General features: G+C 39.2%; 1 protein-coding gene across 1 annotated transcript; it reads left to right on the top strand.

The window, feature by feature from the left end:
- The first annotated feature begins 443 nt into the window (after positions 1-443).
- On the top strand, positions 444-24,296 carry hs3st1l2 (heparan sulfate (glucosamine) 3-O-sulfotransferase 1-like 2). Its single transcript, XM_061038298.1, has 3 exons — positions 444-759; positions 21,471-21,960; positions 22,421-24,296. Exons 2-3 carry the CDS (start codon positions 21,691-21,693, stop codon positions 23,084-23,086), a joined length of 936 nt encoding a protein of 311 aa, XP_060894281.1. The 5' UTR covers positions 444-759; positions 21,471-21,690; the 3' UTR covers positions 23,087-24,296.
- The last annotated feature ends 1,577 nt before the right edge of the window (positions 24,297-25,873 follow it).

The raw sequence follows: 25,873 nt of genomic DNA, 5'->3' as shown, positions 1-25,873 counted from the left end.
CTTTTGTGGATTGAAAAGCAGGAAGAACGCATTATGTGCAAGTAAAATGTGGCACGCTTTTACTGATAAAAAAAAGTCAGAAGATATTTGTGTGGTGGTGTTGTTGCCGTAGTGCTGTTGGAGCCAGTTCTCTGTAACTTATTCATGATTCAGGGGAACAGCAACACAAGGAGGGAAGACAACAAAAGAGATGGTTAGAAATGAGAAATAAAGCAGGAGGATTGGTAAAAAGCAAAGGAGAAGTAGAGTGAGGAAGGAAAGGAAAGGTTTTTCTCCTTGAAAGGTGATCAGTAGTGAGAGAGGACAAAGAAAGACAACAAGGAGAAAAGGGGAGGAAGGAGGAGAAAGAGTGGGATGTTTCCCTGAGGTGAGGATGTGTTTTTGTGTGAACTAACCTCTCTCTCTCTCTCTCTCTCTCTCTCTCTCTCTCTCTCTCTCTCACACACACACACACACTCACACACGCACATACACTCCCTCCCAGTCACACAGTCAGTTGCAATAACACGCTCACTGAGGTCGGCAGCACAAAGCAGAGTCGCCCTCTTACCAGCTTACACACACACACACTGCACTACACCACACACGCTCAGACAGCAGACACACACACACACCTCCTCAGCGACGCCGGGGAGCTGAAGAAAAACTGACGAGAGAGGACGAAGGAGAACAGAGACCAGCAAGGAGGCGATAACAGAAAAAGAAAAAGAAGAAGAAAGGTGTCCATTCTAAGAAACACTGGGGGAACACATCTGTCAGGTAAGACCCCTTTTGTGTGTTTTTCATTCACTTCTTGGTTGTCATCATTTCATGTTAGGACAGTTATGCTGCACAGTGAATGGTGTCATTGTGCAGCGTTAACATCATCTACCCTCACATGTTCCTGCAAGCTTTTTAATTGATATTTTACCCATAACAAAAGTACAGGTGCAAAGGTGTAGTACAAGTAAGTACAATTCTAAGTTGCTTTTAGTGCTATAAGTTCAAAAAGACCATTTGCACAAACTTTTAGAAAGAGAGAGTAATGAGTGAATTGAAGGCTGGTGTTTGATATGTCATAAAAGGATGATCTAAGATGTTCTTTCAGTGTGATCTAAAAATGAGTGAAATGGATAGATTGCAATAATAATTCTTCATGCTGGATATAAAAATCCTTTTGAAAGGCTAGTGCTGAAGTACAAAGCGCTTGAGATGGAGTTCAGATGTAATAGATCTTTCAGACAAACACAGTTTCATGAGGAAAAATAACTTTGATGCCTAAACTGATTTAATTTTTCTTCACATACGCGTAACCTCTGTATTCTAATGTACATATAAATCATTTCTAACCAGCGTAAGTACTTTTATACTGGTTATGCTATTTCCTAAATATAGCAATGTAGTTTTTGATTTCTACAGAACAGTGTGAATCTAACCTTAGTGATTATTTGACCCCAATCCACAATCTGTCCATTCTTACAAGGGCTGTCAGTTTTTATAATGCATCTATTTTAAGCTAAGGGTACTTAACTTCCAGTTTGGATTCAACCCTGCTTCATTTTGAAATAAAATATGGAACTTCCGCTAAATTGAAGGTTGCAACATTTACTTAACCACAGAATCACCGCAACTCATTACCGAGGGAAAAGACAATGCAAACAGCTAAGAGAACAAGTGTCACGAGGTTGATGTTACTTTTGACTGGTCATCTGAGCTGTCTGGGCTTTTGTTAAGTGAAATGATCCATTCAAAGGCGCAGTGGGGTCGTTCTGTTCACTGTTCTTTCACTTTCTCTGTGACTACAACAATGAGTACCTTTTACCTTCTCTTTTGTAAAGTGGTGTGAGATAACATTTGTTCTGAATTGGCGCTATACAAATAAAGATTGATTGATTGATTGATTGACTTCAGTGAGACGCAGCAGTAGCTTACTTACGGTGCACCTAAAGAGACAAAATAGCACGCGATAAAAAATGTTGAAGTGTTAAACTTCAATCTATCTTCCATTACTTGCCAAATATATTTCAACAAAGCATTATCTGAGTTTTATTTTTTACATCAACATAACTGTAGTTTTCCCTTCTGTAAAATGTTTCTAATGTCTGATGACTCATCCTTCAGTCGGAGGCATTTACTAATATTTCAACCAATTAAAAGCTTTGTCGATGCTAACGATCCAATCATATTTATCCCAACGTCATTGAACTGCCTTCTGTCTTGTAATTGGTACTATCCCTTTTTAGGTGGGAATGCGTCACAACACGACATTTTAAAGTTCCGTTTCATGGCGACTTTAAAAATGCAATTTTTTTTTTGTGCAGGTTTTGGGATTTTACATTTGTTAGGGTTAAAGAACTTTATTAGTCAAATTAATAACACTAATACAAGTTCAACTTTTTTGACTACTTAAATCTAAAAAATGACCCGAAAGTTTGCAGATTAAATTATCCAATCCCATCAAAATGATCTATTGTGATTTATGACAGTAGCTCATCTCTATCTTGAGAGTTCAGTGTTATATTGTGTAGGTCTGCTTATTTGATTTTGGAGGTGAGTTACTGGAGCTCTTTTAATGGAGTCACATGGAGTTCTATTAGTTGAATAATTCAATTGAGCTAAAAAAAAATATTGAGTTACTCTTTTTAAAAAAAAAAAGATAAAACACATGACTGCCTGTGAACCACATGTTTATTCTGAATTAAGTTGTGTTTTTCTATGTTGAAATATCACAAATGTAACTAATTTAAACACCTTTTCATACATGATTACAGTGTGATGTCTTTATTAACAAGAAGCGTCACATCTCAGTGTAACATTAACCTCTCACATGATATTGATTGCTCACAGTTTGTTTTGAGACTCACAAAACACACCCCCTTCATTCCGCACACACACACACACGCAGGAGACAATGGCTCCATTCATCCCTTCGCTCTCTCCGTCTCCTCTCTCTCTACTCCTCCTCCTGTGCTCACATCAGCTTTTTATAAACATGCTGAAGGTCAAAAACACAAAACACAGCCCGTCTGTCCCCTTACAGCCTCTTTGACCTGGATCTGCTCCTCTTGTTTCGTATTCTTACAGCCTGTTGGAGCAACTCAGATGCTCAGGAGAATAGAGAGAGGAGAGGTATCGTTGTTCCTGCTGCACACTCACTTCACCAATTAGTCATGAGGGAGTGTCATGATAAGAGGTGCGGCTTTGTTTGAGCTCTAATGTTAATGTTCACAGTTTGGTTAAATCATTGAATTAAAGTTTCAGATTAGATATCAGCAAAAGTATTGATTTTACCTCAGAATAGTTCATTGTGTTCATTGTGACATTAAATGAAGGAAGGACTCCAATCAAACAGGAAAAATGTCATAATTACACTAAAAAGTAAGACCAAGAGATTATGTTAGCTTATCTGTAACTAGTGATACGCGACTAAATGATTAAATGTGGTCACCCCCGCTAGTTGGAGACAGAATAACTAGTTGTTTAAAGGAATTATTCATATTTGGCTGAAAAAAAAAGTTTTGGGCAATTAGGAAAGTTTGATCTGGGTTTGGTTTAATATGGACATTAACATGCTTCGTTAGGTTAGAGAAACAAAACCTGAAATGCAGATTGCAGGAAGCTCAATCAAGCTGAAGGAGAGGTGCTGTGTTAGGAGATCCTCTTCCCATTCAAGTAGTTTTCTATTTCATAGATATTTCACTTTAATGTTAAAAGATGTTAGGACATCTTTATCATACTCAGGATAAGGTACAACTGCTTCGGAAAAAGGTAAAGAAACATGTTTTTTGAGTGGAAATCATGAGCAAGTTGGTCAAAATCCCTGAACAAGTAAAATTACATTCCACATTATTGCTCTATGAACATCCCTTTCCTATGTGGCAATAAACTTAAACGTTAAACCAAAACAGGGTCAGTATGGTTAGTGATTTTTGCTCTGTATGTTTGAAATAACGGACATCAGATTCTAGATAGCAGCCACCTGAGTCTCCAGAGAGAAATCAAACAATGTCTCATCCATGCGTCACTTCTTTTAACAAATTGAAAGCATTCACTTGAGCTATAGGACACTTAAGAAGAGTTAAAGTGCTCCACTAAGACCAGAGCAAAAGAGGATCCCAAACCACCAAAGCAATTAAAAGCAGAGACAGTGGACAAGTGAATCAATTACATAATGAATAGAACTAAAACACTGTTGATAAGATGCAAACAAGCACAAATGCCAGCAATAAACTTTAAACCTTTAATTCATTTTATGTAGGGATTCTTTTTGCCCTTCAAACTGTTTCCTGTTTATCACCAAATGGATTCAGTGTAATTCCCCCCAAAAAGATTAAGATTACGTAGGCTACTTAGAAAGCCTCACAGCTAAAAAAAAATCCATGTTAAGACAAAACCCTTGATTCTGCAGAAAGCTGACACCCCGCGGCCATGCACAGGAGAAAAAAAGTGTAGGTTCTGTAAAAGTCACCTCAGATACATTTTCTGTTAAAAAATCCAAATGAGAGAGAGCGTGAGGAGATGTATGGGGAGGTGTTAGGGAGGAACGCTGTGACGACGTAGAATTAGGTACAAAGTTTGATGTTAATGTGGTGAGGGAAAGCAATCAGGAGAAGAAGTGAAATGTATTTTTTCCTATATTAGGAACATGTGACAATTTCGGAGTAAGATAAAAGCTTGAAAGCCACATTGACAAAGACATTGTATCAGGTTAGATATGTGAGCGCATGTGTGTGTGTGTGTGTGTGTGTGTGTGTGTGTGTGCACGCCTGTACATGTGCATGTGTTCAGTGGTCTCTGCCACCTTGGTAGCAGAGTACATTATGGCTGTTTGGGCACATTAAGTGGCATTAGCTGAAGGAGCATCCCTGAATAATGCATGGGCGTTATTTATGAGCAGAGTGCATACGTTCGCTGAAGCATGCTCAACCAGACACACACCCACACACACACACACACCCACACACAAACACACGCACACAAAACACACAGACACACGCACTAACACACACACTTTCACACTCTCAAAATCACAAAATTTGGTGACACTATTTAAGCATTTTTTTGTTTTTGTTTTAGAGCACTGCAATGTGGGATTTAAAGTATCTTCGAGACACCTTCAAATGACCACATGCAGACATAAAAAGGACAAAGCAGAGGGTTCAGCTCTCCGCTTATTGGTCATGAGGTCTGACAGTCTATCCAACGTGTCACACAGACTCTCTATGGCAGAAATGCACTTTAAAAATGCACTTCGAGAGAGTCATATTCTCACATCTCAGACAAACAAAACCTTTAGGATACATTTTTATGATTACTTACTCAGGAAATGCATCATGGCATGCTGAGTTTTGCTGCCTTACCTGTTTCTCAACACCTTTCTTCCAAAGTGAGATTTCCTTTGACGTAGACTGCAGGCATAAGAAGGAAAAGTCACATCAGATACATCATCAGCAGGAGTTTATTTTTAACAACGTAAAAGTGATTTAAGGTGGACTGGAGGCTCAACTCTTACAGCACTGCCAGAATAGTGTGAGGTAACTTTAGATCTACTTTTTGTCCATCAAACTATGAAATATTTTTTTGAAAATGATTAACCTCACAAGACTCTAAAGGTTTAATATCCAAGAAATGCTTCTGAAGAGAGTGCAGGCTGAAAGATCAAGAACAAAAGGGATTGTTAGAACAGGTTAACTGAACAGACAAAAAGCAATACAATAAATAGTGGTAGGCGTTACTTTTCGATATTCAATTATTCCAGTTTTTACAGAAAGTTCTAGCTTTTTAATTGTCATAAGTGTAAGATGCACCATTACAACAACAATAAAACACTGACAAGAAGAGATGAGATATAGAGCAACCATTATCATTTAGGTCAGCAGTGATAAGTTTCAGCTTTGCCACTCATATCCGTCTCATCATACTCATGGTGTTCACCTCCAGCGCCCTCCTGGTGTTCTGCCAGTTAAAACCAATCAACCCAATCTCCTGTATCGACCTGCTCTTTACACTAACAAAGTCATCATTACGCCTGAATCCTGGCTCCTAAGTTTTTTTTAATGAATCAAAGCAAGGTCATCGAGGGAAAGTAAAAAGACTCTGATGGTGGGGGGGGGCTTTAATTTATAATTGCACAGTGACTTTGCTGGTCAGCAAAGGTGGCATAATGAGTGGCTGTGGGAATGCGAGCAAGATCATAGTTTATCGTACCAAACAGTACTGAACCAAACCTGACCGCTTGGTGGAAACAGGGCTTTAAAGTATGTGGTCAATCAAAAGATCCCTCTTCTAGGAACCTTGTGTCCCCAATTGTGTGTACGTTTGAGTGTGTGCGTGTGATAATGTGAGGGTGGGATTGCAAGTTAGTTTGTTCATGTGTGTTAGAGTTAAAAAAAATAATCTATGAGCTTGTGCATGTCGGAGTTTTCGTCGTTTGTTTGCGCATCAATATGTGTGTGTGTGCGTTTGTGTGGGCGTGTGTATGTGTGTATGTGTGTGTGTGTGTGTGCTTGCAGAGCCAGTCTGGAGAGTCAGTGGGACATTGTGCTCATAGAGAGAAAAAAGGGGGAAAGAAAGAGAGAAAGGATGAACCACCAGTGGAGCGCAGCAAAAATAGCCACAGAACAGATGCAGCGATTAGAGTGTAATTTGTAGGGCTAGATCACAGTGTGTTGGTGTGTGTGTGTGTGTGTGTGTGTGTGTGTGTGTGTGTGTGTGTGTGTCCATTTTGTTTGTGTGTGTAAATACATGTGATGTGCATTTATCCTGTGAGTCAGAATTTCCACCCAATTTGTGGCGACTGCAGGACAGCCACAAATGGCTTTCCTGTTTCGACTTACAGAAACAAGTCAAATCAGAGAATCTACAGCGTTTGGGTTTGACGATGCACTGCAGCACATCGTCTCACAGCTAAATCCTATAGCTCCTACATGTCCTAATGATGCACAGGGGCAGAAGGGAACTTTCTTCCTTTACTTGTTTCTTCCTTTTCATACAAACTTTAATGGTGTCATTTGTAACTAAATGTTTGCCAGAGTCTAAAGCTGCAAGAAAAAAAACCTATCGAAAACACAATTTATTAAGAGATAACATAGTTAGCGGTACATGTCACGTCTGTTTGTTTTAACTCTGATTTGGTCTCCACCAGTTCTGCTGAACGCTGCACTTTTTCCCACTAGTTTGCAAATGTAAAGGCTTGGTGAGATTTGTGTCAAACATGGATTATAAACAACAGTGGCTTCAGAAGATTATATGGAGACTTAAGGAAAAGCTAAAGACCCAGCTCCTTCATGAATACCTATGACCTTGATGATGATGGTCTCAATATTATTGATGATGATGATGGTAATGACAATGGTTTTTGTTTGATAACGGCGACTTTTAAGATGGTTTCTATACTGATTAGAGCTCTCAAGAACTGCGTCAATGTTGTGCTTTGCCTCTGTGCAATGTCTGTCAGCACCTGTGTGTCCAATCGCACTCATAGCTGATCGTTTGCTCTTACTGACATTGTTCCCTTTTTCTAGATCCTTGCTTGTGTTGTACTTACTCTCTGATGTACGTCGCTTTGGATAAAAGCGACTACTAAGTGAATTGTATAATTGTAGACTGTATGATTTTTTAAATTTTGGTTTCAGTTTCGATAGCAATTTAGTGACGCTTTTGTTAACCATTTCATGCCAGGCACTGTTCAAACAGATCCTGTTATAATGAAAATAAAGCATACTGCCCCTTAGCACTGAGACCGACCTTCAAATCATCTTAATCCATTTGAATTCAACTTGACATAACATGGAAAGGTAGGTGAATGCAGGTTCAATTGTCCACTAGGAAACTCTTGAACTTCACACTTCACGTTTCTTGTATAAATCCCAACAAAAACTTTGTACATGTGATCCAAAATGAAAGCAGGGAGATAATGTCAAATGTGTAATTCAGCCTTCAGCAATCATTTGACTGGAAAGCATTGGCATGCAGCTGAGAGAGAGCTGGAGAGGACTCCTTTATCACTCTGATGATATATTTTACTAATTTCCATTTGGGCTTTGAATTCAAGAACAATATTGAGTTGTAAAACTTGCTTTGTTACATCTAGCTGCTTGTTTCTGCATTTTTGACCATACATTTATACTACACATCTGAACTTTTTGATTTTAAACAACTACTGATGAGTTTCTCATAAAATAAAAAGCTCATGTCTAGTGAAGCTTTAAAAAGCCCAAACATCACTGAAAGCCAGGAGGTCTGTCTCTGGGTGAGCCTGTGTTGAGACACCAAGCAGACTAATCGCCCATTTTGGCAAAAAAAAAAAAAAAAAACACCAGCAGCTGGCTTGCTTTATTGCTGTCACTGTAGGGCACCGTTTGGCTGTGACAACACACCAACTGTGGGATCAGCTGTAACCACCACCAGCCTCCTTTTTGCCCTGACTTTAAGCTTCTCTTTTTTCCCATCCTTCATTTCAAACATCATTGCTTTAATAATAATCAATCCCAGGAGTCTACTGCCCAGGTGAGAGATCCAAACAATCATTGCTATGGTAACCTAGCAGCAGGAGCCCAAACACACCTGGTGATGCTGGTACATCTCACCTCGTTTCCCTCCATCCTTTAAATCCTCCTTTTTTTCCTAAACACCATCTGTTTTTTCCCCTTCCTGTCTCTCTTTTGTTTTTCTCTTTTCATGTACAGTGTGTAACCATGAAAAAAAAAACAGAGTTCAAGATCCAGATAATATTTGGGCTCAATGGGCCGTGATGATATTGACCAGACACAACTTGCCCACCCCCATCTGTCAGCTCACCCTGGTTCCAGACGCACATTTGTACACACGCAATTCAGAGCAAACAACAGAATTAACCCCAAAAAAATAATCGATGATGTGCGTTGCCCCCGAGCTTTCGGACCTCGCCAATGTGTCAAGCACCCAAATCCTCAAATGCAACGTCCCCCCAAATACCACACATACACACACACACACACACACACACACACACACACACACACACTGTGGCAGTTGGGTTAAATCCGCTCTGACAGGTCAGTCTCCTCTCACTGTCAGGCCAAGCTGTCGGGGTCACTGTCACTGTGAGAGTGAGCACATATGTTATGTCTGTGTGTGAGTGTGTGTTTGGATGTTGGCAGCAGGGTAGAGATTGGTGTGAATTAAGCTCAGCGTGTGTGGTTAGTCTGTAAAGCAGGAGCACTTTAAAAATGATTTTTTCATGTAAAAAAAGTCGACGTAATCTCGGTTTTAAAAGTGAATCCAAATTGAGAAGTGCTTTAAAACATAATTCTTTGTAATCAAGGAATATCACACAAGAGGGAGTGATGTTGTACTGAATATCAGCACTGCTGTGATTCGGTCGTAAGATTGAGGCTGCAGGATAGTGCCAAAGATAATCACAGCAGTGCTGATATCCAGAACAACATTTGGACCGCATGTGTGGTATTGTTTTTAACAACGGGTTAAATCCACCACCTCAACTAGTTCCACAATTTAACCGAAACTAGACTGTTGCCAAATACCCATAAAATGTATTCTACTGCACTCATCCATGTGTTTGTGTCCATGGTTACCACAGAGCAGATACTTTGTAGCATGAACATTTACGTTTTCGTTCAAATAAATAAACTTTATCATGAAATCAGTGAAATTAAAATATATGGTGTGATTCTGAGGTATGAGATGATTAATAACTAACTCTCCCTCTAAAGCAGTTCTGATTTTTTTTTTGTCTAAACCTCCTAAATTTGAGGCTTAAAGATCAAATATTTTGCTGGTATATTTCAGCTCATCTCTCATATTTAAGTATTTCAGTTCTCTATAATTACAGTACAATATGTTTGTAATAAAAGTTGTTGCAGTATTAATTTGCTTTAAAGGATCACAAACTCCTGGATTTGTGTCCCAGGAGAAAGGAATAACTAAAAACTTCACATAGTGTTGAAGAAATTACGAAGACTTGACTCAGAACAATAAGACTCAGTTGACTCAGATGGCTTACATTGATGAAAGTTTATACATCAGATGAATACTCATGAGGAGACATGATTCAACATCACACTTCTGTACTCGTGTCTTGCTCAATCACATCTGCCGAACTTCTCGAAAGGAATCGCATATATCCTAAAAGACATTATCATTATCAGGGTCGTGTCACATTGACCCACCTAGACTAAACTGTGATGTCAATAACACTGGAGCAGACAACAAGTCTACCAAACATCCTTGCAGATATCAGGAAGAACAGTTGACACTCTCTAAGCTGTACTTGGTGTATTAATAACAACTATACTCTGTCAGGTCTGACTGACATTAGAGAACAGTGAATAAACCTAATGACATCTGTACATTATAATCTAAATAACTACAGAAATTCCACCATACATAGTACTTAGCCAACTACGGTGTATGTACAAAAATGAGTGCGCTTATTTGAACCAAAATCATAATTTTTATAAACTTAATCAAGAATCATTGATAGCTAAAGCGAATATACTGCATCCATTTTACAGCATTATGCCGGTTTGCTATGTGCTATCCTTAGGAAGGTGTGAAGAAGTTATGCCTGCCAGCATGCGTATTAGCTATTTTGTCTTTTTTAATGGAAAGCTGCAGGTAAAGATGAATGATGCATTTTTTAAGAGACATAAAAGACATTTCATAGCCAAAAGTACGAGTAGACTCAAAACAAATCCACATGCCTTCAGTGAAAATCTCATTTCAAAACCACTTCTAAATCTGCATGTGGCTATAACCCCGTTCGTTTTTTGTGTAAGACATAAGAAAGGTCTATACCTCGGGTGTTAGACACACTGGCTCACGGTCTGAGTCAAAGGTCATCCTGAACACTTTGGATTGGGTTTGAGGTCAAAGCTCTGCCAGTCAAGTTCTCTCACATAAAACATTACTTTATGGGCCTTGCTTTATGCATTGTCAGGTTTAAAAAGATTCAATGTCGAACAGAACAACTTTAGCTTTACTGTTTGAGATACACGGATACACCGTCCATGGACACAGAACTCACAATCCAGACATGCAGACATAAGTGTTGACTGTGAGTCCAGACACTCTGGCCAGCACTCCTTTTATGTATTTATGTTTATGCAAAATGTACAAACACTCCCAGCATGCTTTGCTTTTCTGTTCAGCTCTCCCACACACAAGATGTTAATATTCATACACATGAATACAGAAACAGCTTTCTTTTTGTGCATGAACACTGACACACTCAGACACACACAAATACACGCACACACACAGCCACACATTCCTTTGATAATACTGGATTGCTTAATCAGACTCTCTCTGCGCACTTTGTGATAAAAAACAACAACAGTTGAATCCCCACTTCCCCTTGCACATGCACGCACGCACGCACGCACACGCACAAACACACACACAATAGTTGGCTTCATACACATATTATACACACACCATTGAGGCGATGTAGCAGGCGAATTTTTGTGTATGATACGGTTGACCCAGATCTTGAAGCGTGCTCGTCTAGAGATGCAATGAGGAGGTGGGGGACAAGAGAAGGGGGAGGGGTTTAAGTGTGAGTGGGGGGGGGGGGTGTTCATTATGCATGTGTGAGTGAATAAGATGATGAGGGAGAGAAAGCGCAGTGGGTGTGGGCCACCGAACAGAGAGGTTTTTTTTTTTCTCAGGGAGTAATTTCAAAAAGCAGCAGGGGGCTGATGGGTAAAAGATGGACAGACCACAGCAAAGGTCAAAGCCATAGAGAGAGAGAGAAGGAAAACATTCTTCAAATAAAGAAATGATCAGATAAAATGGTGAAGAGGTGAAGATAGGGTTTTCATCAGGCACCAACAACCCCCTACAGTCTGGCAGACATGTTGGAAGAACTATTGGAAGGGGGATCTGATTTACCTTTAGATTTTTTGACATTTAGAGTTTATTTAGACAAAAATGATTTTTCCATGTAGTTTATTCATCAGGGAACAGTGTGCAATGACACTGATCATTTATACAAAGAAACATGAAAAGATGGTTGCATCAGATTTAGCAAGTCGCTAATTTCCATCTGTAGTCCCACATAATAATAATTTATACTTTTTGATCCCGCGAGGGGAAATTTGTTTTTACACTCTGTTAACATGCTACACAAACATAGGCTGAAATACACACACATGCATGAACAGGATCCTATGGACGTGCACTAATGGAGAGGTCTCAGAGTGAGGGGGCTGCCCACTGCCCACTCCTGGACTGGTGGGGGGGGGGGGGGGGGGGGGGGGGGGTTGGGTGTCTTGCTCAAGGGTACCTCAGCAGTGCTCAGGAAGTGGACTGGCACCTCTCCAGCTACCAGACCAATTTCTGGACTTGGTCCATGCTGGGACTTGCACCGGTGACCCTCCGATTCCCAACCCAAGTCCCTACAGACTGAGCTACTGCCGCCCAGGTAAAAAGTGACTCAAGACAAACAATAAAACTCCACTTAACAAAGGACAATAGAGAAACACACCTGACAACACAAAGTACTTAAACTACAGTACAAAACATTATTGGAGGTACAGCCTTTGTATCAGTTTGTTTATGAGTGTGTTTAGAAAAGATCCTGGTGGGAAGGTTCACATTTTGCATACCAGCCTCTGCAGTTAGGGTGTGAATGTGTGTTTCAAAGGGTGTGTTGGGTACCGTGGCCTTTTTGAATTATAACCCCCTTTGAACCTTTCCATACTGTATGTTCTCACGTTTCAACTGTAAACTAAAATAGATTTTATTTTGGTTGTATGCAGTGGACCAACACAAAATAGTTCATATTTTTTTAGTTTGGGAGGGGGGGTAAATCTTATATACCAATAAAAATAAGAGTAAAATTGAGTAATTTGCTGAAAGGTCTGCTTTCATTTGACTGCACTTGTTTGTCAAACAGTAAAAGTAGCCAGAATAAAACTATTCAAATTCCAACATGTGGTTGAGTCCAGGGTCAATACTTATACAAGGCACTGTGTATAAATACATTCCATTTACAATTATCAACTCTTTTGAACATGATCATAATTGTTCCTCAAAATCCTGTTTCCATAACTAAGGACTTAAATCATCATCTAGTTACAACTGCGCAAAGGACACAAGGCTCAACCTCTGCACTGATGCATGGAGAAGGTTAAGACAGCTGCACCTTTATAATGTTTGCTTGTAGGCTTGTTCACATCGATTCCAGTTTGTTTGTCTGTTTGTTTGTTTGTTTGTTTATTAAGATCCCCATTTGCTTCTGTGTTAAACAGTAGCTACTCTTAAGAATGGGTTAACTAGCTACAGCACATAAAACATTTTGTAACATGGTTGAAACTGTCGCTGTGACTGTTGTTGCCTGTCATACTCTCGTGCTCAGTCTCCTGCTTGCCTCTTCAACAATCTCTCCAACAAAAGCAACAAAAAAAAGCTGAAAAGTATTCATTAAAAATGAAATGTTACTAAAGATATGGTTGATATTTAACCCAATTAAACCTTGGTAACTCACAAGGATATCTGTCTTTTCCCAGCCATCTCCTCTACAGGTGTGTGATGGGAAAAGGACCAGCCATGTTACATTTAGTTTTTTAACTCAAGGGGTTGCTTTTAGCAGAGAGAATCACTCCCATGATTCCCCGCCAGCCTCGACGTCATCTTTTGCTATTGTTTTGATTGAGAGCCCCTCGGCGGCGGATTTTACATACTGCGTTAAAGACCATCAGAGCAAGATGAGAGTGAGATCTTTAAAATAATGGTCCTGAGATCATTTTACAGACACAAACCGGGAATGTTGAGTACTTACACAAATGGTAAATAAATTCACAGGAAGGGGACCAGAGAGTAGAAGAGTAAAAATGGATTAGGGGGAAATGAATGGAAGAGGAAATAAAAAGAAGGACGACAGGGAGTTTTATCTTACTCTCACAGCCTCCCTGATATGACAGGCTTGGCAATCCAAGCCGTTTTACTATGCGACCCCCTACCAGTGACAATCTTCCTTGCCGCCTACACACACACACACACACCCTCCTGCACAGCACACACACACACTAACACACACACATCAACTGTACATCAGCCCCACAGCAGGTCTCCTCCCTCCATGCCACCCTTCGTCTTTCCGAACAGGATTATCCTTCCCCCCGCCCCTAAAATACCATCGCTCAGTAAAAAATATTTCGAAGGATCTGGATCTTGAGCAGTCTCATGCTGCCTGCTCACACAAAAGGCAAAGGCGCTGCACAGATAAGATTAGATACACACACACAAACTTAAACTTATAAGACACTGAGACTTTCCAAATAGGCAGATGAAAGCATTTGTGTTGATAATCACCCTCCCTCTTTTTCTTTTTTTTTCAAGGCTTGTAAAGATATTTGTGTCAGTATGGAGATATTGAAGATTCATTGACAGTCCTGGTGTTGTTGTTGTTGTTGTTTGTTCCCAATGTGAGTCACAAGGAGAAGGGAAGAGAAGGACTCCCAATAAATCATGTGAGCCTCATTGACCAAACTAACTTACACATACTGTGCTGTTAAAAAAGGGCCCACAAGACATTAAGAGGATCAATTGCAGTCAAGCAGTTTGCTTTGATTTTGTGTTGTTTATATCAAAACGGCAAACATGAAGAAGTAAACAAGGTGACATAAGAGCAAAAGATAACTTGAGTTGTTTGTCTTGATTTTATGTCATTTAAAACAAAAGGGGAAATTATGAAGTAAAAACTTCTCAAAAATAATGTAGTGATTTTGTCTTTTTACCTGTGTGCACCATCCTATACAAAAGACATTCAAAGAGCTTCACATTGTGATAAAAAGAAGAAAAAAAATTACAACTAATACACACAGCAGCAGTAACGTTACATTTCAAATGAAAGTAAATATCTGTATTTTTTGGTTAAGAATCGTTGTCGTTGTTTTTTTTTTTTTTTACTTCAGTTGTGTTTTCATATTTCAAAGAAAGGCGTTGGGCATTGACTAGAACATTATTTTTCGATTTTGGCAAATTTTTATTAAGAGCACTTTTTGCAAATACGTTTTTTTCCTTTTGAATATTTCACTGAAATGCAGGTGAAAGCACAAAAAATTAACTGAATTGCACATTTTCAAATGTACCTTAAAGATGGCTTTAAAAATAGATATTTCCCCCCAAAAAACGCCTTAAATTTAAACAAAATTATAGAAGTTGATTTAGGGACAAGACACTTTTGACAAGCACAGAGAGATGTTTTTTTATTTTCTAAACCTGAGCATGTCTCATTTCCAATTCGTCAACATTAAAAGTTCATTCTGTCAAATAATATTTCAGGGCAGAAAGGTGAGCTTGTGTTTAATTTATGAGCAGCTGAGAGGCTGCTGCAGGGCATCCCCATTAGCAGGGTGCGGGGTTTTGTTAGCTCAGCCACATAAACAGGGAACTGACTGAAATGACTCGCAGAGAGAGAGCGAGAGAGAGAGAGAGAGAGAGAGAGAGTTAGGCTGAGGAAAAAGAGAACTAAGGTGAGGGTGAAAGAGGACAAGGAAAGGTCAGAGGAAGGTTGGGAGCAAAGCGACTTGACAGAGAGGGAATATACCAGCGTACAGAGGAGTCACAGGGGACTCACGCAGCCACTTAACACAAGGCATGTGCAACACAAACATCTACACACTCACACTCAAAAAGCTCCCCAAAGAGCTTCCTTTGTCTGTCTCCCACACACACACACACACACACACACACACACACACACACACACACACACACACACACACACACAGCGGAACACAAAGACACACTCACAAAGTGTACACACTCCACACTCCACATCCCACTGTTTCCATTTTTCCGTTTGAAATCAAAATGATGAATGTAGGTCCTCTTAATGCAGCTTTCTCTGGTCATTACCCATGCTTGAATAACATTATGCTGAGTTCATGTTTAGAGCAATCAGGGTCAAAATGTTAGGGGTGGTAAATTTTCTTCATACATATATACAGTATATCAGTGTCTGTTCTTTTTCTTTGTCGCTGTCAGGTTCAGATTAATATAAAATAATCTGAAAACATAAGAGAAAGTATCATGTTAGAAATTGGTTTGTTGAATGAAATGATTTTTTTATACAGTGATAAACTGATAACCATGTAGATGAGCAAAGATTTTGGATTTTGTTTTTTTTATTCAGATAAGTTTACAATGTTTTTTTAAGCAACTTATCAAGATCCTTGATAAGCTTAGAACCCACTATATAACAACCCGGACACGTAAAAGATCAGAAAACAAATGTGGTATGTTGGTTTAGGTGCCCCCTGTGGATCAAGCAGTAACTCCAACCTCTTCACTGATTTTGACCTGGACATACATAAGTAGATTTTTTAGACAAAAAAAAAGACTTCCAGGAGAGTCTCTGGAGCAGTCCTCCTGAAATTATCTAGATATTTTCAGGAGTGCATATGGGAAAACGGCTAGAGAGATATTTACAGAAGATGGATTTTTTGCTATATTTATGTTTAAAATGTCGCATAATCATCCTTTAACAGTGAAATGTATAACTCATCAAGAATCATTGTCGTGGATGCCTAACAACAAAGGCTGTTTCAGCAGAAATCTGTGAATCCTTTCACTTCACACCTTGCCGGCAGCATCAGAAACAGTCAATCTTTAACCTGATGGTCTATTCTGCTTTTGAAGCCTGTTAAGAGAAGTCAGCATTCATTTCGGTCTTTTACCAGAAATAGCTGTTAGCTTCTTAGCTGTTTTCAATCCACCAGACTCAGTTGACAAAAAAAGAACAAAATAATTATACCTTGTTGAAGGAGAAAGCTGCTGCTCTACTGTCACCTCAATGTTTTGAAGAATTCCGTTCAGCAGCCCTTGATATCTTTGAAAAATAGTTGCAACAGTGAAAAACATAAAATGAATGCTAATAAGGAACGTCTTAAAATAGTTGTGAGTACATTAGTCAAAAGAACAACATAATTGTCTTTGGTTCATTATCCACTCATATATGATTAAATGACATTTGGCTTCTCACTGTCACATGACTTATCAAATTATGGGGGTAAGATAATGGTCTGGATGAAAAAACTAGAAAACTCTACTTATATCAAATAGGATTGCTCTGAGGGGAAAAAAGAGCCGGTTTAATATTACATTCACTCTTGGTATGGTGTTTTTAGATTGTGCAAAAGGATGATAATTCACAAATCCTTCAAATCTGTTGGAGCACTGAACCATTCCTCGGTGTGTGAGCGATGAGAACATGTCAAAGCTTGTAGTTAAGCAGGCATCAGGCAGACTTTACATGCAGTGAATGAGAAATAGGGCACCTTTTATCTTTATGAGAAAAAAAATACACCGATGAACATTTGAGCTAAGCAGCTGTAAGCCAGACCAAACACTGAACCATTTTTAGATTATAAAATTGAGTCACCAAGCTGCATGAGGAATGCTATTTTGCTCTGTATTTGGTTTGCCACACTGATTGGTTAAAGTGTTTTCTCATCATTATGTTCTTCACCTTGAGCTTTGCCAGACCACACAGTCAGTGACGACTGTATGAGGCCAGTGAGACGATGTCTTGAAATATTTAGAAAGCAAATTTAAATGCAAGTGTATTAGCTTTTCTTTATCTTGTGTTAATGATACCCTCTTTTGTTATTTGTTGGAGTTCCCTTCACACGTCAACAGCAATTAAAAAGAAAAAAAGCTCTGACATTGGCTCCAGAATGACGGAGAATGCTGGTCTGATACAGTTAACTTAGATTTGTTTTCATTGACTCTTAAGAAGTAGCCTGACTGTGCTTGTTCATCTGTTTAGGGGGGGGTCCTTTGGGATAGAAGCCTTAGGGGAACGCTCGGGTATTTGTCTTTTCATACTTCAAAAATCTTGCAAAAGAATTAACATTATACTCAGCCATAAATAAGCAAATGCTTCCTTGCTAGCACTAGAAAGTAAAAGGTTTTAATCCAGCGTTCTTTTCCGTTAAATGTTCATTTATCTGCCATTATCTGCCAAATATATTTCAATAAAGCATTATCTGAGTATTTTTACATCCAAGAAACAGAAAGAGGTTTTCTGGCACAACTTCACTAACTACCAAGGTGCATGGAGAAGGAAACGGTTGAAGAGGTCAAAAATCTCCAGCAACATTTTTAGTTTAAAGATCGACTTTATCAGATCTCTATTTTTACATCAAAATAAATCCATTTTTTTCTTCCTGTAAAACTTTTCAATAGTCTGATGACTCATACTGCGCTCAGGGTTGTTTACTAAAAAGCTTTGTGGAGGCGAACGATCTAATCAAATTCATCCCGACATCATGTCCCGCCTTCTATTATAAGATTTATATCCGCTTTCAGTAGGAAAGATGTTACAACATGGCAGTTTGATACACTTGAAGCTCCGTATCATGGGGACTTTTAAGAACTATTGTACCAAAATACAATTTTGTTGTAATTATATGGTTGGTTCATAACTCTTTTTGGTAACTTGTCAATCCAGGTGTTTTTTCAGACACAAATGTCTTCGATAGAATTTTGGTTGCTTTTATTTCTGGTTGTGTTAACAGTGTTGCTGCGCTCGGGAGGGAAACAAACCTTTTGGGTCATCAAATGAAGCCTCTAAATTCTCAACCATGACTTTGAAGAAAAGCTACACAACCTTCAGCTCTTTTATTTTGAAATACAGGCCAATGGTCTTGACAGCTTAAAAACAAATGTAACCAAGAATATCTCAGCCTTCAAAATCATCTTCAGTGATAACTTGTTTGTAGTTTACCTCAGAATGAATATGAGACTCATCAACTGGTCCCAAGCTGTTCTTTGTATATGTGACAGATAATTCTTACCCTTCTTTTAAAAGAACATTAAAGAAAACAGAGAGGGAGCTTAATGTTTCTTTACATTTAACCCTTATAGACATTGTAAAATCCACTTATATTAAATGCTCTGTTGTTTCTGTTATTTTTGTACTGTAGTTTTGGAGCAATCTGGCACTTGAATTTATTCAATTCAATTGTGATTAATAAAGTTCTATCTTATTTAGATTTCTATAACTATCCTCACTGTGACGTGAAACAACCACAACCAAAACACCCCCATGACCAAACTTAAACACTCGACAACTAATGAACACCTAAACATCCAGAAGCCAACAAGGGATGGCAAAGGTTGCAACATCGATGACGACAATGTCACCAAGCGAGGGGACGGCTCAGCAGGTCCTGAAGGTGCAATTAGCGCTCTGCTACAGGAACGTAAAAGAACGTTCCTCCTCTGAACCAGAACATTGTTACACTAATTAATAACTGAGCCGCACCAGGGACCCTTCAGTATAACAAAAATAACAACTGGAAAATTCAAGAACAAAAGAAGGATGTATCAACAAGACAAAATATTTTTTTCCGGTGCAGCTAAAAGGAAGTTTAAAACCAAAAAACCTTTCAACTCTAAAAGAGAGAAATAACAGAATGCTACTCTCAGTCCACAAAGAAGAGGTAGAGCATCATTTTACAATGCACAGGGAAACTATGTAATATAAGCAAAAAAGAATCCATTTTATTAGATGAAAATGCAACATTGTCATAAGTGGTTTAACAGACTCACACTACATTCAAAAGATGTCGGAAAATCCCCTGAAGTTTCTGATCAGTTACACATAATGTAGCAGTTTGTTAAGTGAAGCTTGATAAAAAAAAAAGACATTGCATCTGGTTTTAGACCTAACTGCAAGTAATTCATTTCTCCCCTTGACAGAATTTATTATTGACAGAAATTCCAGGTACTTCCATGGATGCTTTTTGGACATAGCTGCTCTTATTATACTCTGAACAATTTGACAAGAAACTCTTTTCTCTTCCTTTTTGAGGCTTGTATAAATCTTCCAATTTCATATGTTTTCACCGCTGATTTTAATAGTAAATAATGTCATGAATAATGCCTTTTAATTAAAATAAGACTGCAGCCACCTTTAATGTGATTATTTACAGCAGTAAATTGAATCCGTCATTCATGAAAATGTAAATAAAGATCCCACTCTGAGCTGAATGTATACGCTTAAACAGTATAGTAACTTAAGTCAGGATTAAGGAAAGTGATTTTGACAAATTAAAATTGATTACTTAAAATAAATGCACATTGAGGGGACTTTTGCACAAACAAATGTTCACATAGATGTGAATGATGACTGTAACTCACTGGGGGGGGGGGGGGGGGGGGGGGGGAACAAACAAGATGTAAGCCTGTTAGTATTTTGCCTTCACTATTTCTTTTTTTTTTTTTGAGACAGACCCCCCAACCCCCAGGTCAAACTCTATCTATCAATCGATCTATCTATCTCGTTGAATACACTTGTTTTTTGTTTTTTAACCAGTGAAGCCTCCCCCTGCAGGTCAGCACAAAATGCAGGTTTAATGCACATGTGCATTAGCCTGTTTTAGAACCAAAAGCTACATCCACTTTGGGAGACATTCCGAAAACCTGGATTCAACTCATCCTCATCCATGGACAGGGACTTAGTCAAATGGCACATTAGAGTGCAGATCCTTCTCAGACATATGGGCTCATAAAACAGTTGAGCAAGCATGCACACACTGCTGTTTCTACGAGATGAAATGAGACACTCAGTGACTACACTCTTATAATCTGGCTGATGCCAACGCGGCATCCTCCCCTGCTCAAAGGAAACACTTCACATTCATTTATTCTTTCTGAGCAGAAGGTTTGGGGTTTTGATTTGGATTAGGCACTCATTTTTCAAGAATGGTGCATATGCACATTTGGTGATATAACTGTAATGCATATATAATATTGTTTGGCCTTACTTTCTCACTCTGTCAGATAAGGTTGCAGTATGTATACAGTTACATTTAAGCTATAATGAATTAGTATTACCCATTGGATCTATGATTCTAGTATAAACAACATGAATAACAGACCACTCCTGATTACATTCCACTCTGGTGCATAAAGGAGGCTATATTTTTTGGTTTTGCTGAGTTTTAGTTTTGGCTCTGTGGAAAAAAACCATCTTGATATTGCACCAAGTATGTGGTTAAAGGATATAAAAAAAATTCCAACAGAGCACAGGCTGAGGTCTTATAACATTTGATTAGGCTACATGTAGTGTGTCAGCGGTTTCTATAGACTGGAACAAATGTGAAAAAAAGTTAAACAAAAAGGGCTTTCACTTTAAAACACTGATGTTGATGTTAATATGTTTTTGTTTTATTTTTCAAATGAGACCTTTATAAAGTGTGCACCCTGGGAAAATGAGTTACTGCTATGGCAGAAGAAAATAAAGAACTAACTAAGTTAGTTTCAGGATTGCTTATTACTTAAAATGTGTTTGCATTAAACTTGACAAGCTGTTTATCTTTGGATTTTGAATTATAAGATTTACAAAAAGCAGGAGCTCATTTTACTTGCTAATAGGCTAACAGCTATTCCATATTGTTAAATTTTCTTGCTTGTTTGTCAAACAATATTGAAAAGGACAGTGGACACTAACCATTATTATTTGTCTTGGCTCACAGGTTGTCTGAAGAGCTCCCTCCAGAGGCTGCCTGCTGACTGAAACAATCACAACTCTGTAAACTACCAGGAGCTTCATGAGTGTGTGCACATAACCACCACTCCACCTCGGTGTGTCTGTGTGTGTGTGTGTGTGTGTGTGTGTGTGTGTGTGTGTGTGTGTGTGTGTGTGTGTGTGTGTGTGTGTGTGTGTGTGTGGGTGGGTGTGTATGTGTGTGTACCATGCTGTGGACAGTGCTACTAGCGCTGCTGGTGCTTCTGCTGCTGCAGACTCAGTTGTCTGTGTGCTTGAGGGAATTACGCAGCAGGGGTTCCATCCTGCCTGCCCACTCCTCTTCATCCTCCTCTTCACCCTCCTCTTCCTCCCCCTCTCATAATGCCACCCAGCAGCGACTCCCCGGAGCCATAATCATCGGCGTGAGGAAAGGAGGAACCAGGGCCTTGCTGGAGATGCTCAACCTGCACCCAGATGTGGAGGTGGCAAAAGCTGAGGTAACAAATGGATAAAAAATAAATGAAAGCATTACCTTATATTGTACTGTAACACAGTATGTTGAAAACTGAGATTTACATTTGTGCTGTACTTAACTAAAGTTTCAAGGATGTATCTCCATCTGAGGTCACAACATACTTCTGCTTCTTTTAGTGTTGCAGTCTTGGAGAACAATTACAAAAACAATTGCAAACTGTGGTATAGATAGCCAAGACTTACTAATCTTTGACTAGTTGAAATAAACTATTTCGACCTAGGATTTCGAGCAGTCATGGAGATTTTTTTTTAAACTTAGATCTGTGTGGATGCTTATTGAGTCTTTAAACTGTATTTTATATTTGCCTTTTCAATATTTCAAGCCATATTTACAGAGGCATTAAAGAAAGGTTTCTATCGCTTCTTTTATACATGTGCTGCTCTCCTTATCTTAACTAACACCACTCTCTGTTCCTCCATCAGGTGCACTACTTCAACGTGGAGGAGCACTACAGCCGGGGCCTGACATGGTACCGAGCACAGATGCCCTTCACACTCCCTGGTCAGCTGACAGTGGAGAAGACCCCAGGCTACTTTGCGACCCCTCAGGCTCCTGCGCGGGTCTGGAACATGAACCCTGCTGTCCGCTTGTTGCTCATCGTCCGTGACCCTGCAGAGAGGCTGGTGTCCGACTACACCCAAGTCCTCCATAACCGCCTGACCCGCCACAAGCCCTATCAACCGCTAGAAGAGCTCCTGCTCCTCAAGGGCCACATTGACCCCAGCTACAAGGCGCTGCAGAGGAGCCTGTACCACCAGCACCTCGCCCGCTGGCTTGAGGTCTTCCCCAGGGAGCAGATACATGTTGTAGACGGTGATGCCCTCATACGGGATCCCTTTCCCGAGCTAAGGAAGGCCGAGAGGTTTCTGGACCTGCCGCCCAGGATAAGTCCCGACAACTTCTACTATAACACCACCAAGGGCTTCTACTGCCTCCTTTCATCTGGACACGACAAGTGCCTGGATGAGTCGAAAGGCAGGCCGCATGCCCCGCTCAGCCTCCAGGCATTTAAGAAACTCTGTCACTACTTCAGGAAGCCCAACCAGTTGTTCTTTGACATGGTGGGCAGGTCGTTTTCCTGGTGCTGATAAAATAGTGACACTGGAGTTAAAACACCTCCTGAAAAGTGCTGACACATTCAGGAACAAAAAGAGAAAGACAGCAGTTTTCTGTGTTTTTTGTAGATAGATGAGTGGAAAGATCTCAGTTCAGTTAAAGTTATAAACATCTGTTGTTGTTGTTGATACCTACTCAGGTTAAATGTGGCCAATGAAAGCAACACATGTGTTTGTGAAGATGTGTGGAGAACTCAGACTGCTTGTGTTGATCATGTGGCTGACACAAACTTTTACCATGATGCCTCCTTGCATAGACTCTCTTGACAAAGCTTTGACACCTGTGCCATACACAACTTTTAAGCTGAAAACACAACTAACTGCCATTTAATGCTGATTTCAAGATGTGCCGACTTTGAGGTGGCGCAGACATGAACGAAATGGTGAAAAAAATGGTTGAATTCTTTCATTGTTGCACTATGAACTCTAACTACAAAAAAAAGTCAATCAACAATTTCAAACAGAATCTGACTTCTTGGGATGATTACTCTCAACAGTTTTTGTGTTAGCAACAAATACTTTAGTTTAGGCATTTGTTCTTTGTTTTTTTTTTTGGCTGACCTAGAAAACATAATTTTTAAGCTCTTTTATAAGTAGACACACTGAAAACTTGCCTTTGTTTCTTCTAACTTCAAAGGACAATGTAATGCTATTGGTAGTTTGTGTTTTAATACGTCTTCTAATAAATGTCTTCAGTCCTTATGCTTCCTGTGTGGTTCCAATCCAGACTGCATTAGAGGTTTTGAGAGTTCAAAAACGTAAAATGTACAGACATTAGTAGTCACTGACAGGTCTCTGTGAAAGCTCCTCTTCCTCAGAGTAAATGAAGATGTTCTCTGTCACTGTCTATCCAACATATTCTTTATATCCACGATCAAAGGAGGCCTGTGTTTCCTTTCATCATGACGTTACTCCTGTTGAGGACTTACCTTCAGTTTCACCACCCAACTGTAACTGATCACACCTGAGGGGCTTTTTTTTTTTTTAACCTTTATTGAGTTTATCTGGAAGGACTTTCTCAGACTAAAATGTCTCAACATCAAAGTTTAAAACATGGGATTAAAGATTCAGCTCTGATTCTAACATCTCCATTTACCTTATGGTAAATGACCTTTGGCTGTCACCCTCCAGAGACAATTGTTAGACAGATAGAGATGTAAGAATAAACTAATGATTCCCCCTCTTTGAAGATGTGAGGCAGTTGTGTCTTTCATGTGTTCCCGCAGAGGCTCGTACTCATGTGGACAACACATCCGCTGTCACGTTTGATAGAGAAACCTTGACTGCATGTGTTTGGGTCCCTGAGTTTGTAGCAGTTTCATAACCACCTCAAAACCCCAGCTCTATTTCAAATGTGACAGTCTGGTATAGGAGTAATCCGCAGGATTAAATGTTCTGTTTGATAGGTGACGTATTTTTTTGCGAATCAAGCATCGTTCTGAGACTACCTGTCATTCAAAAAGTGTGTGCAGGACATAGTTTTACTCGGATTTTTGATATTTCAAGATGGCTATCACTGCTCATGGTGACAGTAAAAGTTTGTCTTCTTTTTTTAGGAATTTCACGCTCAAACTCTGAGGAATAACAATGTCCCGCTTTGGTTTATCAAAAACATACCTGCAAAACTAATAGCAGCCTCAGCTTCTCTTTTCATTAAGTGCTCATAGGGAATGCTTCAGTATTGTTGCATGTTGAAACATTTAACTAAGAGGGTAGACTTATTTACATGGGCCTTTTGCATGCTGATATTAGCATTAGCAGCAAACAGCAACAATTAATCAAAATGTGTAAAATAAACGCTGATGCACAAATGTAAAATCAACAAAAGCCTTGACTAACTTATTTTTAAAACAAGTTTTGTATCTGATACTTTTTTTTAAAATACCCATTTGCTTCTGATAATTGGACAAAACGTTATTATCAAATAATGACTTCGGTGAGTCTCTTCCTTTAGTGCCAACATAAGACTAACATTGGTAGTTTTAAGGGTAATGTAACAATGACTTCTGGATGGATTATCAGAACATTTGGTACAGCACAGACTTTACAGTCAGAGTGATTTGGCGAAATATTAGAGAGCTCCTGTCTTTTCATTTCACTGCAACTTCGGGTTGTTTGTGTTGCATGTTTTTTAACTAACGCAGAAAAATCCAGTGTTAAGTGTAAAGCTAGCATTTTTCTCCTCCATTCCTATATCAAGCTTCAAAAAGCTACTAGCTTAGCTGTAAAGTCTTGTTTCTACAACAAACAGCAAACATACAACTCATTATTTATGGCAAATGCAGACCCAAAAGCACAGTAAAGCAGCAGTAGTCAGACACCAGTATAGCAAATATCGTGTTTGTCCCCGTATCCCCTTGAGCAAACGATACACCTCAATTTGTGTTGATTTTAACATGCGTGTAAGCTTTGAGACCATCCTATGGTTAAATATTTCTTGAATTGACTTACCCAAAATAACCTCACTCAGTCAGTGTCTGGTCCCAAAGAGGAGCCCATTAGACCTCATGCTGTCTTATGGTGTGTGTTGTTGTCAATTAAGTCTGTTCATTGCACACAACAACACACACAACAGAACTGCCTTTCTTGTCTTAAGTCCTGGAGAAAGTAGTTCTGAACCACTGTACACATTTTTAACATGTACAAAAAAAAGTTTCAGTCTGGTTTTAAAACTCATCATAGCATGGAAACTGCTCTTTTAATAATTTTAATGATTTGAATTTCACTTTTGATTCGTGAGATTCTGGTGGTTTTAGATTT

This window comes from Labrus mixtus, chromosome 5 (genome assembly GCF_963584025.1).
Source record: "Labrus mixtus chromosome 5, fLabMix1.1, whole genome shotgun sequence".
Taxonomy (NCBI): domain Eukaryota; kingdom Metazoa; phylum Chordata; class Actinopteri; order Labriformes; family Labridae; genus Labrus; species Labrus mixtus.
Note: the sequence above shows the minus strand (reverse complement) of the source record. Positions and strands in the feature narration are given on the sequence as shown.